General features: G+C 38.3%; 4 protein-coding genes across 4 annotated transcripts; 1 reads left to right on the top strand and 3 right to left on the bottom strand.

The window, feature by feature from the left end:
* The first annotated feature begins 5218 nt into the window (after positions 1-5218).
* Positions 5219-11365, top strand: LOC112186046 (aconitate hydratase 1). The gene is made up of 20 exons (XM_024324399.2): positions 5219-5378; positions 5478-5582; positions 5918-6078; positions 6173-6265; positions 6433-6618; positions 6751-6912; positions 7064-7208; positions 7326-7468; positions 7539-7595; positions 7686-7765; positions 7869-7944; positions 8332-8517; positions 8983-9050; positions 9136-9254; positions 9346-9467; positions 9627-9725; positions 9844-10323; positions 10444-10542; positions 10634-10876; positions 10953-11365. Exons 1-20 carry the CDS (start codon positions 5375-5377, stop codon positions 11025-11027), a joined length of 2703 nt encoding a protein of 900 aa, XP_024180167.1. The 5' UTR covers positions 5219-5374; the 3' UTR covers positions 11028-11365.
* Positions 11366-11550: 185 nt separating this feature from the next.
* LOC112186047 (probable prolyl 4-hydroxylase 10) lies at positions 11551-14194 on the bottom strand. The gene is made up of 8 exons (XM_024324400.2): positions 13769-14194; positions 13599-13683; positions 13240-13337; positions 13025-13122; positions 12772-12901; positions 12481-12668; positions 12123-12211; positions 11551-11888 (listed from the first exon to the last, which is right to left on the bottom strand). Exons 1-7 carry the CDS (start codon positions 13975-13977, stop codon positions 12138-12140), a joined length of 882 nt encoding a protein of 293 aa, XP_024180168.1. The 5' UTR covers positions 13978-14194; the 3' UTR covers positions 11551-11888; positions 12123-12137.
* A 627-nt stretch (positions 14195-14821) lies between these two features.
* LOC112189085 (protein transport protein Sec61 subunit alpha) lies at positions 14822-16388 on the bottom strand. Its single transcript, XM_024328358.2, has one exon. It carries the CDS (start codon positions 16339-16341, stop codon positions 14932-14934), a length of 1410 nt encoding a protein of 469 aa, XP_024184126.1. The 5' UTR covers positions 16342-16388; the 3' UTR covers positions 14822-14931.
* Positions 16389-16761: 373 nt separating this feature from the next.
* On the bottom strand, positions 16762-18123 carry LOC112189086. Its single transcript, XM_024328359.2, has 3 exons — positions 17699-18123; positions 17219-17343; positions 16762-17134 (listed from the first exon to the last, which is right to left on the bottom strand). Exons 1-3 carry the CDS (start codon positions 17942-17944, stop codon positions 16990-16992), a joined length of 516 nt encoding a protein of 171 aa, XP_024184127.1. The 5' UTR covers positions 17945-18123; the 3' UTR covers positions 16762-16989.

The raw sequence follows: 18123 nt of genomic DNA, 5'->3' as shown, positions 1-18123 counted from the left end.
AGTCATGCATGAATATGGTCACATTTTCTTTCTTCATCTTAATTAATTTGGTGAACGAGATGAACAATAACCCATGAATGAGGGCGTGATCATTAAGAATCTCTGACCTAATTACGTAAATCAATAATAAATTGTAGCACAATTAGCTAGGTCCATCCCTTAGATGAAAAGTCGGTCGAATCCGATTTTAATTTTTAATCTTTTATTCGCATTAAATCGTGTGAGTGGAGTGACTTCTGGTGGGTGTTTCTCTTTCGAGGGAAACAAAGGTTCCCTTAGCAATGGAAGCCGCTGCCTCTTCTTTTGTTCCGTCCGACGACACGTTGTCGTCAGATGGGTCTTATGGTCTCCTCACTGGTCTGTTCTTCTTTATGGGGTGGGAAATGGGCTTGGGCACGGAATAAGCGCCTTGGTGCTGTGATTGTTTGACGCCGGAATCGCTTTCCAATCCGATGCGCTTTGGACGAGGCCGGTGGGATGGCGGCGCTATTGAGGTCTAGCACAACGGGATCTGTGTGATGCAAGCGGGGGATTTGCTGGTTGTGGATTAATTGCAGCGACTTCTTCATGGTCGTGTGTGGATACTGAGTTTGTCTCTTTTAGCTAGGCAGAGGGCGGTGGTTCCTCGTTCTTCTGGATTGGGTCGGACACAGTGTGCAGGAGGCGGTGTATGGCAGCTGGCGTCTTGACGGCTGCTGGTTGGGTGTGTGTTCATGAGGGCGGTGATTTGGGCTAGGGGTCGTCAACGGGCCGGGTCGGGCCCGGCCCGGCCCATTCATAGCGGGCTCGGGCCGGGCCGGGCCTTGCCATATTTTTAAATAATTGCGGGCCGGGCCGGGTCGGGTCGGGCTTTATTAAAAATCAAAGGATCCAAGTCCGTCCATATAAAACGGGCCTTGCGGGCTTTATTTATAAATAAATATTTAAAGACACAAGTTTTTTTTTTTAATCAAGCTTTGGAAATTCAATGGATAATGATCAAATACAACCAAAGATAATAGATCTATATAACTATATTGTACCAAAAAAAATCTATATTTATATATAGATACTAATTTATTGATAAATGAATTTTTAAAGACACTAATTTTTTATAAACCTATATTTATATATCATACACTCCAAAGAGCAACCCCCTATCAATTCAAAGAAAATGGAAAAACCGACCGTTGGATGAGTTTATTACAATAAATTATGAGTGTGGTAAAAAATTTAGCCAATTTCACCATATTTTAGAATCCGATCGGATTGGTCAACCGTAGTCACTTATATGTTTTATTGTTTGATCGATGGCGTGGCAACCGCGAAACGTGCTTATTTTTTCACATCACGTTTGTATATATTCCATCGATGGATGTGCGTGGACATAAGATAAAAAAAATTAATTTTAATTACAAACACATTGGTGTATACCAATTTTATTCCTTTAGTTGTATGACTTATACATTGCATTTAAATTGTTTAGGTTCATTCTAAAGCAACCATGAAGTAGAAAATGAATTCGGAGAAACCAACCGCTCGATGGAGAGATTGTAATGTTTTATGGTGATTGTAGAAAATCTAGCCAATTTCGTTATTGTTTCGAATTCGATCAACTAGGTCAAACGTAGTTACTCTTATAAACCTATATTTATATATCATACACTCCAAAGAGCAACCCCTATCAATTCAAATAAAATGAAAAAACCGACCGTTGGATGAGTTTATTACAATAAATTATGAGTGTGGTAAAAAATTTAGCCAATTTCACCATATTTTCGAATCCGATCGGATTGGTCAACCGTAGTCACTTATATGTTTTATTGGTTGACCGATGGCGTGGCAACCGCGAAACGTGCTTATTTTTTCACATCACGTTTGTATATATTCCATCGATGGATGTGCGTGGACATAAGATAAAAAAAAAAAAAAAATTTATTACAAACACATTGGTGTATACCAATTTTATTCCTTTAGTTGTATGACTTATACATTGCATTTAAATTGTTTAGGTTCATTCTAAAGCAACCATGAAGTAGAAAATGAATTCGGAGAAACCAACCGCTCGATGGAGAGATTGTAATGTTTTATGGTGATTGTAGAAAATCTAGCCAATTTCGTTATTGTTTCGAATTCGATCAACTAGGTCAAACTTAGTTACTCTTATAAACCTATATTTATATATCATACACTCCAAAGAGCAACCCCTATCAATTCAAAGAAAATGGAAAAACCAACCGTTGGATGAGTTTATTACAATAAATTATGCGTGTGGTTAAAAATTTAGTCAATTTCACCATAGTTTTGAACCCGATCTAATTGGTCAACCGATTACCGATATGTAGAATATATATATATATATATATATGCACATATTCTATATAGAATAATAGAAGTATAAGAACTTCCACACACACACACACACACACACATATATATATATATATATCTCTATATATATTATTATATTATATATATAAACACACACACACACATATATATATATATCTCTATATATATATTATATATATAAACAAACACACACACACATATATATATATATATCTCTATATAAACACACACACACACACACACATATATATATCTCTATATATATATATATATATTATATATATAAACACTCACACATATATAAATATATATATATATATATACATATATATAAACACACACACATATATAAATATATATATACATATATATAAACACACACACACACACACACATATATATATCTCTATATATATATTATATATATAAACACACACACACATATATAAATATATATATACATATATATAAACACACACACATATATAAATATATATACATATATATATAAACACACACACACACACACACACACACACACACACATATATATATATAAACACACACAAATATATATATCTATGTGTGTGTGTGTATATATATTTATAAACACACACACACATAACTACAAATATATATATATATATATAAAATATTTTACGGGCTTTTACGGGCCGGGCCTAGCGGGCCTTTGGCGGGCCGAGCCGGGTTTTTGCCGGCTTTAGGCGGGCCGGCCCTCGGCCCACCAAGGCGGGCTTTTGCGGGTTTTTTGACGGGCCGGGCCGGGCTAAAAGCCCTCCGGGTTGGCAGGTATCCATCGGCCCACTTGATCCGCGGGCTTTTTGATGAGGCCTAATTTGGGCCTGACTTGGTTTGGGCTCAGTCTTTTAAGGTTTTCTAATCGAGCATTGCTTAGGTTTTTAAGCTAGCATTGTTTTCTAGGGTTACCTCCTATGGTTTCAAGAAATAAATTAGGATTAGTCTTGGTTTTGTTTCGGTGCTTTCTTTAGTAGTGTTAAGTTACCGTCTTTAGTCTTAATCTTAGGATGATGTTGCATTTTAGGTTGCCCTAGTTATATTGTTTCATTTTGTTTCAGGCTTTTAGCCACTTGCGGACCTATGTTGTGCCCAATAGGGGTTGCTGCCATCACTCAAAATTTGTTACATACATATATAGAATGGACATACTCGCCAATAACATGGTAAAGTTAAAAGAAAATCAAGATCAGCGCCAGTTACAATTAAATTCATTGCATATTATGACTTTGATACATTAATTGGACATAATTAACTACAATCACATTCTATATGCATTATAGATTGTAACTATTTAATCCCGTCCCTTTTGTACACATAGCTCTGCTTTTGTTCTATATGCATTCATACACATTTTTTTACTTGGTATTTTCATATTCCTCAATAACCCAGAGAAAAAAAAAAAACCTCGCCCCCACAAGATTTTAATCTTAGATCTGCCACTGGTTCCAGCCATAAGGCTCCTTAACTACTCAATCTTATCGCGGTCATTCTTTTTATAATATTATCTACTTTTGATATTAATTGATTAACGCACAATTCTCTCAATATCTTTATTCATATTAATGAATGGTTACATTAAAAAATGAGTAAAAAAACCCTCAAAGGAAAGGAAGTACACATGGCCCCAAAATTTAAAAACTACCCAACGCAGAAACTAAACCCAAGCTTTAATGTTATTGGGCCTTTTCAGGCCCAATTTGTTTGTTGGGTAATTTTCCGTTTCCTAGGCCCATAGTACCTCCCTTCCTTTTGAGTCAAATCCCTCGACTCTATCCCTTCCTTTTGTTGGTCATGTGCACATCATCCTCGGGCACACAAACAGAAGTTGTGACCATGATAAGTGCACTTCCCAAGAATAGTCACCTGTGCCATAAGTACATATCATCACATGCTTCTACAATCCAAAGCGATCCTAGCAATTCTCATTGGTATGATCAACAGAGCCTTCACTTGGGCCTCCCATTCACACCTTATGGTCCCAAGGGAGATTATCCACTCCCCTAACTGAATTTAGGGGACATGAAGGCAATTGTCTCCTTAAAAATTAGTCGATGGTTAATATATTGAATGTATTAATAAAGCATACGAAAACATTTGATAAAGTCAAACTGTTAAAGTTGTAGAGAAATTTTTTGACGAATGGTTTGAATGACAATCAGATAATTAAAGTAAGTTAGCATATATACTTCTTCATTTACAAAAAGAAAACTATACAAATTTGACATCGCATGTTGCAGTTAATTAGCTTGACAATTTCTTTATAGCTTTTTTGGTCACCCTAACTTGAAGTTTCTTCCGATAAAAGTTTTACAACAAAGTCTCTCAAACAAATATATTAGTGGAGATCCTAATGATCACCAAGTGAGATTTCTACTAAATGGTGGGGATCTATCTGATGCTAAACAAGATTAAAAATCAAAAACCACCACAGGTGGTCGAGTTGGTAAGAACCTCCAAGTGTGGAACCCCCACACCCGGGTTCGAATCCCGCCGATGCTTATTGGAGTTAAATCCCAATATATTCTTTGTGGCCAGGGGGGAGGAAGCGTTCTGACAAGATCCCCCGAACACGGATTAGTCTCTGGGCCTAGGAAGCCTTTGAGGACACCGTGTGATTGACAAATCAAAAAAAAAAAAAAATTAAAAATCAAATTTCTCTAAAAAAAAAAAAGATTAAAAAAATCAAATATCCACCGTTAGCCACACGCCCTAGAGGTCCACGATAGGGAATATACAAAATATCCCCGAGTAACAAACCCAATCCGAACTCACCACGTAACACAGAACATCTAGACCCGCCCGCACCGAATGATTACTCTTCTGAGATCAGGGATATTCATGGAACCCAGACTAAACGACAACGAAAGCTTCGTATAACGTGAAGGTCACCCTCAACCAACTTCCCACTCTGCCTCACACAAATCACTCACTTCGATTCTGATCATATCAGAGCCCTAACCACTCCGATCCGATCAGCTTCTCTGTTACTGCGATCGATTTCGCTATGGGTACTGTGAACCACGAACTCGATCGTCTCAGTTTCTTTTCTCTGATAGTGAATTTTTGTATCCTTTTGGTTCATTTCTGACGGTTTTGATTGATCGCAGCGGCGGAGAATCCGTTCAAGAGTATATTGAAATCGCTTGAGAAGCCGGACGGCGGCGAGTTCGGAAAGTACTACAGCCTGCCGGCTCTCAATGATCCTAGAGTCGGTAAATTTTTAGCTCTGATTTTTTTTATTTACTGTGGTTTGCGTTTGGTTACTTACCGAGAATGAAACAGTAGGAAATGAAATGAATCTGTATGATTTGTGGTGTTTTGATATGCGAAGTTGTTTTGGATCGATGATTCTGTTTTTGAATGTTCTAATTGATTTTGATTCATTAGAGTAATGGAATACTGGAAATGGTTGTATTAATTGCTTTGTGATTCTCTTCTGAGCGGTGCATTGTTTTTATTTATTTATTTATTATTATTATTTTTTTTTATGTTTCGAGTTTTTTGTGATGGTGTATTGAGTGTAGTTGTATTGATGTTTGTGATGCAGATAAGCTACCGTACTCTATTAAGATCCTTCTCGAGTCTGCAATCCGTAACTGCGATGAGTTTCAGGTTAAGAGTAAGGATGTTGAGAAAATTATTGATTGGGAGAACAGTGCTCCCAAGCAGGTTGAGATTCCATTCAAACCTGCTAGAGTCCTTCTTCAGGTAAACAGTGTGTGGATGTTCGTTCTTGTCGTTTGTCGTAATATTAGTGATGTATATAGGTGGAATATCATTGTGTTGTTCTGCTGGTTCTCAGGATTTCACTGGTGTACCTGCTGTTGTCGATCTGGCTTGCATGCGAGATGCCATGAACAATCTCAAGGGAGATTCTAACAAGATTAACCCATTGGTGAGCTACATATATGCTTTCAGTGTTGCTTCACTTTGGCATATTTATCTTCTTTTTTCTTCTAAAGACACCTTGGCTCATTATAGACATGCCATTTGCTTAATTTGTACTAGTGAATCATAATTATTTTAAAATAATCTTAACACAGACTTCTCTCATGAATGTAGGTACCAGTTGATCTCGTCATTGATCACTCGGTTCAAGTAGATGTGGCAAGATCAGACAATGCAGTGCAGGCAAACATGGAATTTGAGTTCAAGAGAAACAATGAACGGTTTGGGTTTCTAAAATGGGGATCAAATGCATTCCATAACATGCTCGTTGTTCCTCCTGGATCAGGGATCGTTCATCAGGTACTTGCTTCAGTTCAGAGACAAAATAAGTCGGTTCTCTAATATATCACTCCTACAGTTTTTCTTTTCTCAGTTTCCAGATGTACTTCCAATACGCCAACCTGATAAACAAATTCAAATGCTGATTTGCAGGTTAATTTAGAATACCTTGGACGGGTGGTGTTCAACACAGATGGCTTGCTATATCCTGATAGTGTTGTTGGGACAGATTCACACACCACAATGATTGACGGACTAGGTGTTGCTGGTTGGGGAGTGGGTGGTATCGAAGCAGAAGCTGCGATGCTTGGCCAGGTAAAGGAGTGCGCTTCTATGATATACCTGCTTGTTGATGACTAACTTGTTATCTTCTTGTGATTCATTGATCCTCATTAAATTACAACTTGTATTTATGCACTTTTTTTTTCCAGAAAGCTCACTCAGTCTCTCTTTTGTTTATATTTAGCCCATGAGCATGGTCCTCCCTGGTGTGGTTGGGTTCAAGTTGTTAGGAAAACTGAGAGATGGTGTGACAGCTACTGATTTGGTTCTGACAGTAACTCAAATTCTGAGGAAGCATGGAGTTGTTGGGAAGTTTGTGGAGTTTTATGGTATATCTACATATGTAACCATTAACTAGTGATAAATGTTGTCAATGTAGATGTTGCAGCTGCTATTAGGTTTGCTTATTTCTCACATTAGATGTTGGCCTTTACTTTCTTATTCAGGGGAAGGCATGAGTGAATTATCATTAGCTGACCGTGCTACTATTGCCAACATGTCTCCTGAGTATGGTGCAACCATGGGCTTCTTTCCTGTCGATCATGTCACGCTGCAATATCTAAAGCTAACAGGCAGAACTGCTGACACTGTAAGTGCTTAAACTCTATTTCATTTAAAATGTCCTCTATTTACACTAAAAGATGGAAATTTTCATATAGGTTGCTATGATAGAATCTTATTTACGGGCTAATAAGATGTTTGTGGACTACAGTGAGGTAAAATATGCCACTCATTAGTTTGGATACTGTCCTATTCAACATCTATCTACAAGATGATTTCTGAATGAACATTTTTCCTGAACTCAGCCCCAGATAGAGAGAGTATACTCTGCTAATCTTGAGCTAAAACTTGAGGATGTGGAGCCTTGCATATCAGGGCCAAAGAGGTAGAATCTCTTGATAATTCAAGTTTCTATGCGCACATGTTTTCTTCCCATTTTGGAATTTCAATCTTTTGTTATGCACCACTGAGAAGCATATGTTTTCCAGGCCACATGATCGTGTTCCTCTGAAAGAAATGAAAGTGGATTGGCATGCATGCCTTGACAATAGAGTTGGATTTAAGGTGAGAATATCTATAAGTTAAACACAAGTTGTAATAGAGCATGGAGGTCACAGGCATATTTGGATGCTCTAGAATTTAATTATATAACTGATTAAATTTATCTGAAAATAAACATTCATCTATATAAAAACATATCCTTATCTATTGTGTATCTATGGTTTTAAGCTAAAAATAACTCGAGGAAACTCTCTGAAAAGTTTGTCATAAGGACGTGGAAGATTAAATCTTGAATCAGAATTTTTTTGGTCAGTGATCATTGAAGAGTGTTATTGTTTTTGTTACTTATTTACTAATTGGATAACTGAGATTATGTCTTGTATTAGACTGTCATATTATTATGCGTAACATCCGTTTGTTTTTGCTGAAATTTCTTGTATGGCATTTCAGGGTTTTGCTGTGCCAAAGGAATCTCAAAAGAAAGTTGTAGAGTTCTCATTTCATGGAATCCCTGCACAGCTTAGGCATGGAGATGTCGTAATTGCAGCTATTACCAGTTGCACAAACACCTCAAATCCTAGTGTAATGCTAGGAGCTGCCTTGGTTGCAAAGAAAGCTTGTGAATTAGGATTGGAGGTTGGATGTCTACTTTTGGCTGTTTCTCACATTGGTATAATGATATATAGGTTGAGAAAAAGTGAAAAGGAAGTATATGATGCATCAGTTAGTAAATGAAAACAAGTAATGAAGGAAATATATTATGTTGGAAACACAACAATATTGGTCTACAGTACTGGGTAGAATGATGTTACTGTTGATGAGTTTTGTCAGATAAAATGCATTACCATGCATGTGAAGTAGTCTATCTTAAGATTATGGGTAAATTTCCAGTTTGGCTGCATTTGGTTCATAATTAAGGGCAACAGTTTCTGAAGTTGATACTTATTTCCTCAATATTTGAAGTACTCTCTGCATATTCTTTCATGGCAATCTTCTTCTCAAGTTAGATAACAGAGTGCTTAGTTTTCTTGCTGCCTTGTATACTTCAAAAGGGAACCCTTTGAGTTAATTAGACTTGAAATTTTGTGTTTCTTTTGTTAGGTCAAGCCATGGATTAAGACTAGTCTTGCGCCGGGCTCTGGGGTTGTAACCAAATACTTGGAAAAGAGGTACTCATAAGAATCATATACTATATCCTTCAGAAAGTTTTACTGTTTTAGTGATGTATTAATAGGCCATGGATTGTCCGTGCAGTGGGTTGCAGAAGTATCTGAATCAGCTAGGATTTAATATCGTTGGGTATGGATGCACCACATGCATTGGAAATTCAGGAGATATTGATGAAGCAGTGGCATCAGCTATTACGGAAAATGGTAAGTACTTTGGACAGATAATGCTTATACAGATGGTACTCTGCAGACACTTGCAAGGTGATTAAGCTGTTGATTTTCTACACGTTTACAGATATTGTAGCTTCAGCCGTATTATCTGGAAATAGGAATTTTGAGGGCCGTGTACATCCTTTAACACGGGCTAATTATCTTGCTTCTCCTCCCCTTGTGGTTGCTTATGCTCTTGCTGGCACGGTATGGAGCTCATATATTCTTGCAGTCACTTGTTAATCTGTGTCTACTCACATTATATTGTATGCCGTATAATATGCATACCCATCATGTGTGGATCTGGCTTTGTGCTTGTAATTTTTTTTCTTTGGTGCAATATCTAATTTATAGGCAATGCTGCAGGTGGATATTGATTTTGACACTGAACCTATAGGGGTGGGAAAAGATGGAAAGAAGATATTTTTCAGGGATATATGGCCATCTAATCAAGAAGTAGCAGAGGTGAGATTGCTTTGCTGATCCACTAGGACATTTGTTTTTTGGAACTTTAATAAATTGCAGAACAATTTCCACCAAGTTGAGGGATTTGAAGTTCACACTATTCTTTCACTCTGTTTAGGCTGTGCAATCAAATGTGCTTCCTCAGATGTTTATGGCTACATATGAAGCAATCACCAAAGGAAATCCCATGTGGAATCAGTTATCTGTACCTTCTGGCACTCTCTATGCATGGGACCCAAAGTCCACTTACATACATGAGCCACCTTATTTTAAAGATATGACCATGTCTCCTCCCGGCGCTCATGGTGTGAAGAATGCTTACTGCTTGCTCAACTTTGGAGATAGTATTACAACTGACCACATCTCACCAGCTGGTAGCATCCACAAAGATAGTCCAGCAGCCAAATACCTTATGGAGCGTGGTGTTGATAGAAGAGACTTCAACTCTTATGGTAGTCGTCGTGGTAATGACGAAATAATGGCAAGAGGTACTTTTGCAAATATTCGCCTGGTCAATAAGTTTTTGATAGGAGAAGTGGGCCCCAAAACAATTCATCATCCCTCAGGAGAGAAAGTTTCCGTGTTTGATGCTGCCATGGTAATGTCAACTTTTTCATACAATTATTTGCAATTGAAAGAGATCTTCAGATAGTTTAAAATTGTATCTTATAATATATTAATCTCACCTTACTTATATTACCACTGTCGCGCTTTTCAGAAGTACAAAAGTGAAGGGCATGACACAATCATTTTGGCTGGTGCTGAATATGGGAGTGGAAGTTCTCGTGATTGGGCTGCTAAGGGTCCAATGCTACTGGTATGCCCTTTGACAGTACCCTATTTCATTGATTTCATTATGCCTTTGACTTGCTTCCTGAAATAATGCTTTAAATCATAATTATTCTCAGGGGGTGAAGGCTGTCATAGCAAAGAGCTTTGAGCGCATTCACCGCAGTAATCTTGTGGGCATGGGTATCATTCCCCTATGCTTCAAGGCTGGGGAGGATACTGAAACTCTTGGATTGACTGGTGAGGAACGCTACACCATCGACCTTCCAAGCACTGTTAGCGAAATTAGACCCGGTCAGGATATCACGGTGGTGACAGACAATGGAAAGTCATTTGTATGTACGCTACGGTTTGATACAGAGGTAATGGATTCCAACACTGGTACTGCATTTGCGTCTTTGTCCATCTCAGGTTGCTTATCTTCCTTCTTTGGTGCAGGTGGAGCTGGCTTATTTTGATCACGGAGGCATTTTGCAATATGTCATCAGGAATCTGATCGGCGCAAAGAGTTAGATCAATCATGAAGCTCTTGGCATGCAGGTGTAGGTCGCCATTGTACCAATTTTTCGTCAAGTTCTAATAATCAACATGGTGGGGGGAAGAAAAGGCTTGTTTCAGTTCTAGAGCTGAACCCAACTACGTCATCAATAAAGAAATATTGGGGATGGGATTATTCTATTTTTAGAATGTTCAGGGGATATAGAGCTTGCATTGGTCATGATGAAAATTTTCCAATATTTCTTTGTCATTGGTTATACTTACTTTGGAATTGAATTGTTAAAATTTGGCTTTAATGGAGGTGAGGGTGAAGGTACTCAATGTAGTTTGCTCATTTGTAGTCTCCTTTTTAACTTTTCTTGCGAAGAGCTACTCTGAAAACCCCAAAATTATATTCTGAAACACCAAGGTCTGGTCCGTCATCTATAACTTCCATCTCATTCTCAAGGTTCCTAATGGATTTTGACATGACATCTATCAAGTTCAAAAATAGTACACTACAGTGAGATAGGATTTGTGAAGTTCACAAAGCACCACATCGAAAAGTATTCTAGAGAAATATATGATAGTAAATGTAATTGCTTGATTCTCCGCGAACGGTTACAAATATATTATTGACTCGATGTCCTAACGCTTTTGACAGTAAGAACTAAAGGGAAAAATATGGATTGCTTATTTTTCAGTGGAAGTGGTAACAAGAATATAGCTCACATACAAAACTTGAATTAGTAGAGCAATAACTAGTCCATCAAAATCTCCAAGCCATGCAGGTGTCCACCAGTTTACTAGGTTACGAATGACAGTTGGAAGCACAGGTACTGGAGCTCGGGCTTGAGATTTTGATGAGTACAGCAGTAACATAAGAACTTGTATAACCTGCCAGAAATGATCATTGAGACAAGAATATAGATAACCAAATTAAAGAAACAATACAACAGTATATACAAAAAGAACCATAGAAGAGCCAATAAGCAGATTTTAGGAATTTTTTGTTTTTGTCTTTTGAGATGACAGACTTCAGGATTCAATTAGTTGTAGCTTCACAGTATACAACAACCTAAAATTGAAGATTCCCATATGAACGATTAACTGTGTATGTTTGGTAATCACCTCTTGTATAGTTTTTCAAATTTTGTACTCATCCACACGAATCCATTTAGTAGATGACCATTTATTCCCCCTGATTACAGGGCATCCACCTGAAACAGAACAGAAGGTATATATAACTTCTGGAAAGGTATTTCAAGCGGGAGTATTTGTCAATGAACAAATAAAATATTAAAATTGTATCAGAAATAACGTTTGATCTATCAAAACTTGAATAAACTCTTTTAAGGAGACACAGTTGATAAATGCAATATGTACATAAAAATCTTCCATGATAAATAGTTGGATTCACCGACACAGCACCACCTAAAATTAATGCTTCTCCAAGCTAGTAACAAACTTACTATAAGTAGTCACTCACCATGCAAACTTGAAGGATCTAAAGTTGCATCAGGATTCATGCTCCAGAAAAGCAGAGCATCTCCCATCTTAGGTTTAACAGAAAGTCCTTTTTTCCCACATTCGGATAGCTCATCCCACCAAGGCACAGAACTTATATTCCCTTTGGCAGCAGGGAACACAGTCTCACCCCCTTCTTCAACATCTGAGCTGTACCACACAGGAGGAGGAACATATTTCAGGATCAATATAAGTGGCTCTATGTATTGTATCATAGGAAAGAGTGTTTACGCAACTATGGTATGAAACTTACAGATACATCAGAACTGTAGCTATACGTTGACCTCCATTCCTAGTGTTATATTCATCCTGAAAATAGTCAAAGTGAGGCTCATACTTCTGTCCGACTTCATAGTGGAGAATTTGAAGTCCCTCCCCGTGTTCTGTATATTGTGGTTTTGGATTAATAAAACAGCTTCTGAATTGTATAAAACATCATAGACACTACAAAATCGTCAAAATTGTAACAAATAATGAATACAGAGGGCAGGAGATCAACAGCTTACCTACAGGTAGAAAGGTGAAATTAGCAATTTTTTTCTCAATGTTCCTGATAACCTTATCCCGTCCTCTAGCCAAAAATGTTCCAGAGCTTGTACGAACCCTGCACACAGGACGTCAACCAATCGTACCACACATGATTTGAAATAAGCAAGGAAAGAAAAAAGAACAAGCACATTTAGCTGAAATAACACACGAGAAGCCAGCGAGTAACAAACACCTGCTATCTTTGCTCTTTCCGGTATCACTGTCAACTACTGTCGACTTCTCCATATGAGGCTTGGCTAGATTGATTAGATAATCACATTCGTGCTGTGTCTGCCGAAATTACCAAAACCAGGGTCAGCTTTCCATTTCTTCCGATTACCTCAAATCTAGTCATTTATGAAGCACTAATCTCATCTAAGCACTCGTTACAGATTACAGTATATTCCGAAAATATACAATGCAGATATTTTGGCTCAGAAATCAGAAACTTGATCACTCCATATATGCACATTGCAATCAGAAACAATAACAAAAAAGGAAATTTCCTTCAATCAGTGTCACAACTCTATAATTAGAGCAAATTCAACTTACCAAGAAATTGTGATAAACAAAAGCTCTTGGCTCCCAGGAGATGACTTCAACCCACTGCTCCTTGCTTCCGTCATTTCCCTGACTCCTATAAAAACCCCAAAATCCACAATAATTACCAAATCAACCATCGGAAACCGAACCAAAATCAAGAGAGCACAATTCTAACTCACCTCTCGGCGTTGCGCAGAATCGAGCTGAGATCGTTGGCCTTGGGCGAGTCGCCGGAGGAGCCGCTCGGAACAGAGAGGATTCCGAGGGCGAGGAGAATGAGAATGACGAAGGTGAACATGACGAGCAAGGTCAGCACCAGAGTCGAGGACGACGACGACGACGTCGTTTTGCGACCCGCGACGCGCGCGTGCCTGGGCTTAACCGCCATGGTTTTGAGATTGAATTGGAGATGGAATTGGTGAAACCCTAGAAATTGGGATTGAGGATCGATCCGAGATCTGGAAACAGAGAGAGATTACAGCATCATCATCAGTACACACTTCTACACACGTCTCTACGGCCTTTGTTTTCAAAGACTTTGCTCGGAAACCAAATCGCAGACGCGGAGTTTATTTTTATTTTTAGAAGGGAAATAATGCTCCCACATGTTATGTTATGTAGTGTACTAGTGTTTGTAATATTACTACACAAAACTATACACGTTCTTCCAAGGTTGTTGACATACCATTACATATCGATTTGAGATAATCGTGTTTCGTATTAATTTATATCACTTGAATTTTGATCAATTTAATGCAGAGTTTATGTCATTCTGTGTCGTTTTGTATCTATAGTATCGCGGTTGTGTTTGATGAAGTTGTTTGTTGTCATTTCTTACTATCTTTTATTCTTGAACATTTAGTAAAGTTTTTATTACGGTGTTAAATGGATTGCGTGTGTTACACGTTTAATCAATGTGTTTGAGTTTGTAACACAATTAGTTATACAGTGATTGAGTGACATAAAACGAGCAATAACCCGGGTTGAGCTTGACACGACATGAACATCAATTATCACCTTAAGGGATACGCCCAGGCCAAGCTTAGTACCGCATACCATGGGGAATGCGGGACAGCTTAAATGATCAATGTTGCTATACCATTTGAATGATCCAAAAATTTTCAGAGTCTGCTTCAAATTAACAATTTAGTTTAAACGATTTGATGATAAAATTGAGAACTATCTACTATCCCACATACTTTGAAGAATCAAAAATAGGGAAAAAGCTAATGTTATATTATACATTACTACTGAAGTTGCATGGCTCAATACAAATTACATTATATGTCAAGATCTCCCAAATACTGTTTTCTACATAAATGTGACAAAAAGTTAATTTGCCCTAGCACACTTTCTCCTCATATGTCTCCCAACACTGATATATGATTGTAACAGCAAGCAAAATCCCAGCTCCTGATCCCATTGCTCCCATGAGATCTGCCGCAACAGTCAAGGCACCAATGCACATTCCTCCAAGCGCAGCCGCAATAGGTATATTGCGATTAAGCTTCTTCTCTAGGCTCGAGTCTTTATGTCCATGAATCCCCATGTTTTGTTCCTTGAGTTGCTTTGCTACGTCTCTCGCAGAAGAACCAGAGAATCGGATCCAAGTTTTCGATAGCAATGCACATGTTGCAAGCATAAAGACTAGATAAAACATTGCGTGGATGGGATCGGCTGCCATATCTGCCAAGCTTGCTGGTGCAGTGACATAGTAAGATAGACCACCAATGAGAATATTGAGCTGGCCAGATTCCTTCCACTTCCCCATGAGATTCACCAAGAAATTATTATTCCCATTGTACCTCTTGTGAAGAAAATGAGATACAAAACAAAGATTCGAGACAAGAGCGGATTGGAGAATGACGGGCATGTTAGAAGTATAGAAGAGCTTAATAGGATATGATGACGCTGCTCCCTTTGATCTCACTTTCAAAGCCACATGAAAGCATTGCAAGTAGACAACAATTAGAAAGATGAAGATAGTGGCAAGTAGGTTTGTCACGTTTGGTAGGTGTTCTCGAAAGAAAGCCTCTCGAATAGCACTGATCTTGTCTGTCCTGGATATTATGAGATGGAACAAAGCAACAAGTGCACCTATAAACTCATGAGCTCCCCCGCTGCCGCTATTTACGGTTGCGGGGTCAAAAGCCTTCCAAATGATGTTTTCGCAGATGTTGGCAGTGACGAAAAGGGAGCTCGCAGATGACACGAGACCATATCCCTTTTGGAAAAGCTCATCTAAGCACATCACTATGACTCCAGCTAAGGAAAGCTGAGTTATGATGAGAAGGGCATTAACAAAACCTACATTGCCGTACATTCCTGATAGCACATAAGTAACAGCTTGACCAACAGCAATGAGGACTCCCAACAACTTCTGTGCCCCATTGAACAGTTCAAGATCCTCGCGGATTCTGTTGTTCACTTGAATAAGTTTTGAACTGGCTAAGAAACTCATGATCATTCCAGATGTCACAATGGGGCTAATACCGAGCCCCATTACAGTGCCAGTAGGACTTGTCGCCAGAATAGCACGCATCCAGTAAAATGTATCAAATTTGTTAAACGTAGAATAATCTATCCCATAGAGGGGAAACTGACTGCAAACCCGAAAGATGAACAGTGAAGCTGCAGTAAATACGAATTTCTCTTTGAAGGTGATCTTTCTGCTGTGTATACATTCGGCTTGGGGTAGATATCGAAGATATGGTCTCACCAGATGTAGCATTCTAAATTCCCCACCCTGCATTTTGAGATCTAGAATCTAAAACACTCAGCCCTGACAGCACACCAACTATCAAGCTTCTCTGATTCTGATTATTCACTGTATTAGAGGGTACTTATAGAGAAAGCAACGAACAATTTAGGTAAGTTTAAATTTGGAAACAGTTGAGTATTGCCCAATAGGATTAGGAAATACGGTCAGACATGGAAATAGTGAAATATAACCCAACTTATTCACTGTATAACCTATTCAAACTAGGAAAGTGTTTGGGTCACTATTAGAATGTCGGTTCTTTTTCTTTTTATTTGTCGTGCCTTGGATTTCTTCTGTGAGTTGTGCCTGGAATTTGGTTTGATCCACCGAAATTAATTGGTAATTTGATTACTAAGTCAAAACAGAGAAGCACAATTGATTTTTCATTACCAGAACAGAATCAGAACAAAATAACAAAGCCACGAAGGGTCTGTTACACTACCCCCAATTCAATTCATTTCAATTCAGTTCAATTCAAACAAATGGTAGTGTCTATAACTATACACAGAAAACTAATACCGTCAAAGCAGGTTGCAACCTTTATTTATTTTAAATATAATACACATACAAACTTGCATCTTTTAGCAAACATATAATTCATGAATGTTCAATCCAATCAATTGAAGCAGCTCAGCTGGTTTAAAAGACACCAAGAGAGGTTGGGTACAGAGGAGTTGGCTTATAAGCAAAGCAATTAGGAACAAATGTGGAGCTGCGCCTTTTTGGAGGCTCCTTGGAATCAATATCTGGCTGGTTCAAGTATGCATACTTGCTTTTTGTCCACCTGCACATGTTATTTGGAAGTTTACTGTTAAGGAAACTGTATGACCTGGCTCTCTTTCTTTGATTGATTGATAAAATAACTAACCAGTCCTTTATTCCAACACGAATTTCATCATTGTTCTCATTCGTTTTGACTGCTCCCTCACTATTCGTTTTGCCATCGTTGTCTTCATCATTCAAGGACTCCTCAAAAGATCTGTAGTCTTCCTCCTGCAAACCAGACACCTTCCAAGATTAAGTTAAGCACATGTATGAAACTTTGTTACGTCTGATACAATTGATCATGCATCCATCTGTCTCCATTTGTAAAGATGAGCAATGTCTAAAACTATAAAATTGCTGACTGTGATCAAGAATACTTGACGGGCAAGGAACTGATCCTTTTTAAATGGTTAACCTCAGAGTGTTAGCTCCTAACTAGCTCAATAAGATGGCTACTTTTGGCCTACCCTTCCAACAAAATCAGTACATACTCATCAATGTATCAATAGATTAATGTACCGTAGAATTCATCACATTTTACCAAAGTTTCCGATACATGTAACAAGTGTCAAGTAAATCATACCGAGAGTTTGCGGGCTCTAATGCGTGCTGCAGCCTTGATCGCTGCGAGGAGGTGCTCCTCCTCATTAAAGCGCTTCTGCGTCCAGAACCTGGCGATTTCTCGCCTTGTCACACTCTCAACAACACTCTGATTTGCCAAGAACCTTGGGAATGGTGGTGGCGGAGGCGGTGGCGGTGGCGATGAAATCACTTGTTTTCTCTCGACACAGCACTTTCCACTCTCCTGCTCAATTTGCTTCATCTTCATCAACCTTTTCACAAACCGAATTCGATGATTTTCTCAGTTCAGGTGTCGGTTGCAATAAGAAACAAAAGATTGAAGTTAGACTTAATTGGAAATGGAACTTTCAAGACCAACCCCCAGAACTAGCTACTGCTCAAAACAAACTTTCAAATGATCAGACTGATAGATATTGGCTTTCCAGA

The sequence above is a fragment of the Rosa chinensis genome, chromosome 2, assembly GCF_002994745.2.
Source record: "Rosa chinensis cultivar Old Blush chromosome 2, RchiOBHm-V2, whole genome shotgun sequence".
NCBI lineage: Eukaryota > Viridiplantae > Streptophyta > Magnoliopsida > Rosales > Rosaceae > Rosa > Rosa chinensis.
Note: the sequence above shows the minus strand (reverse complement) of the source record. Positions and strands in the feature narration are given on the sequence as shown.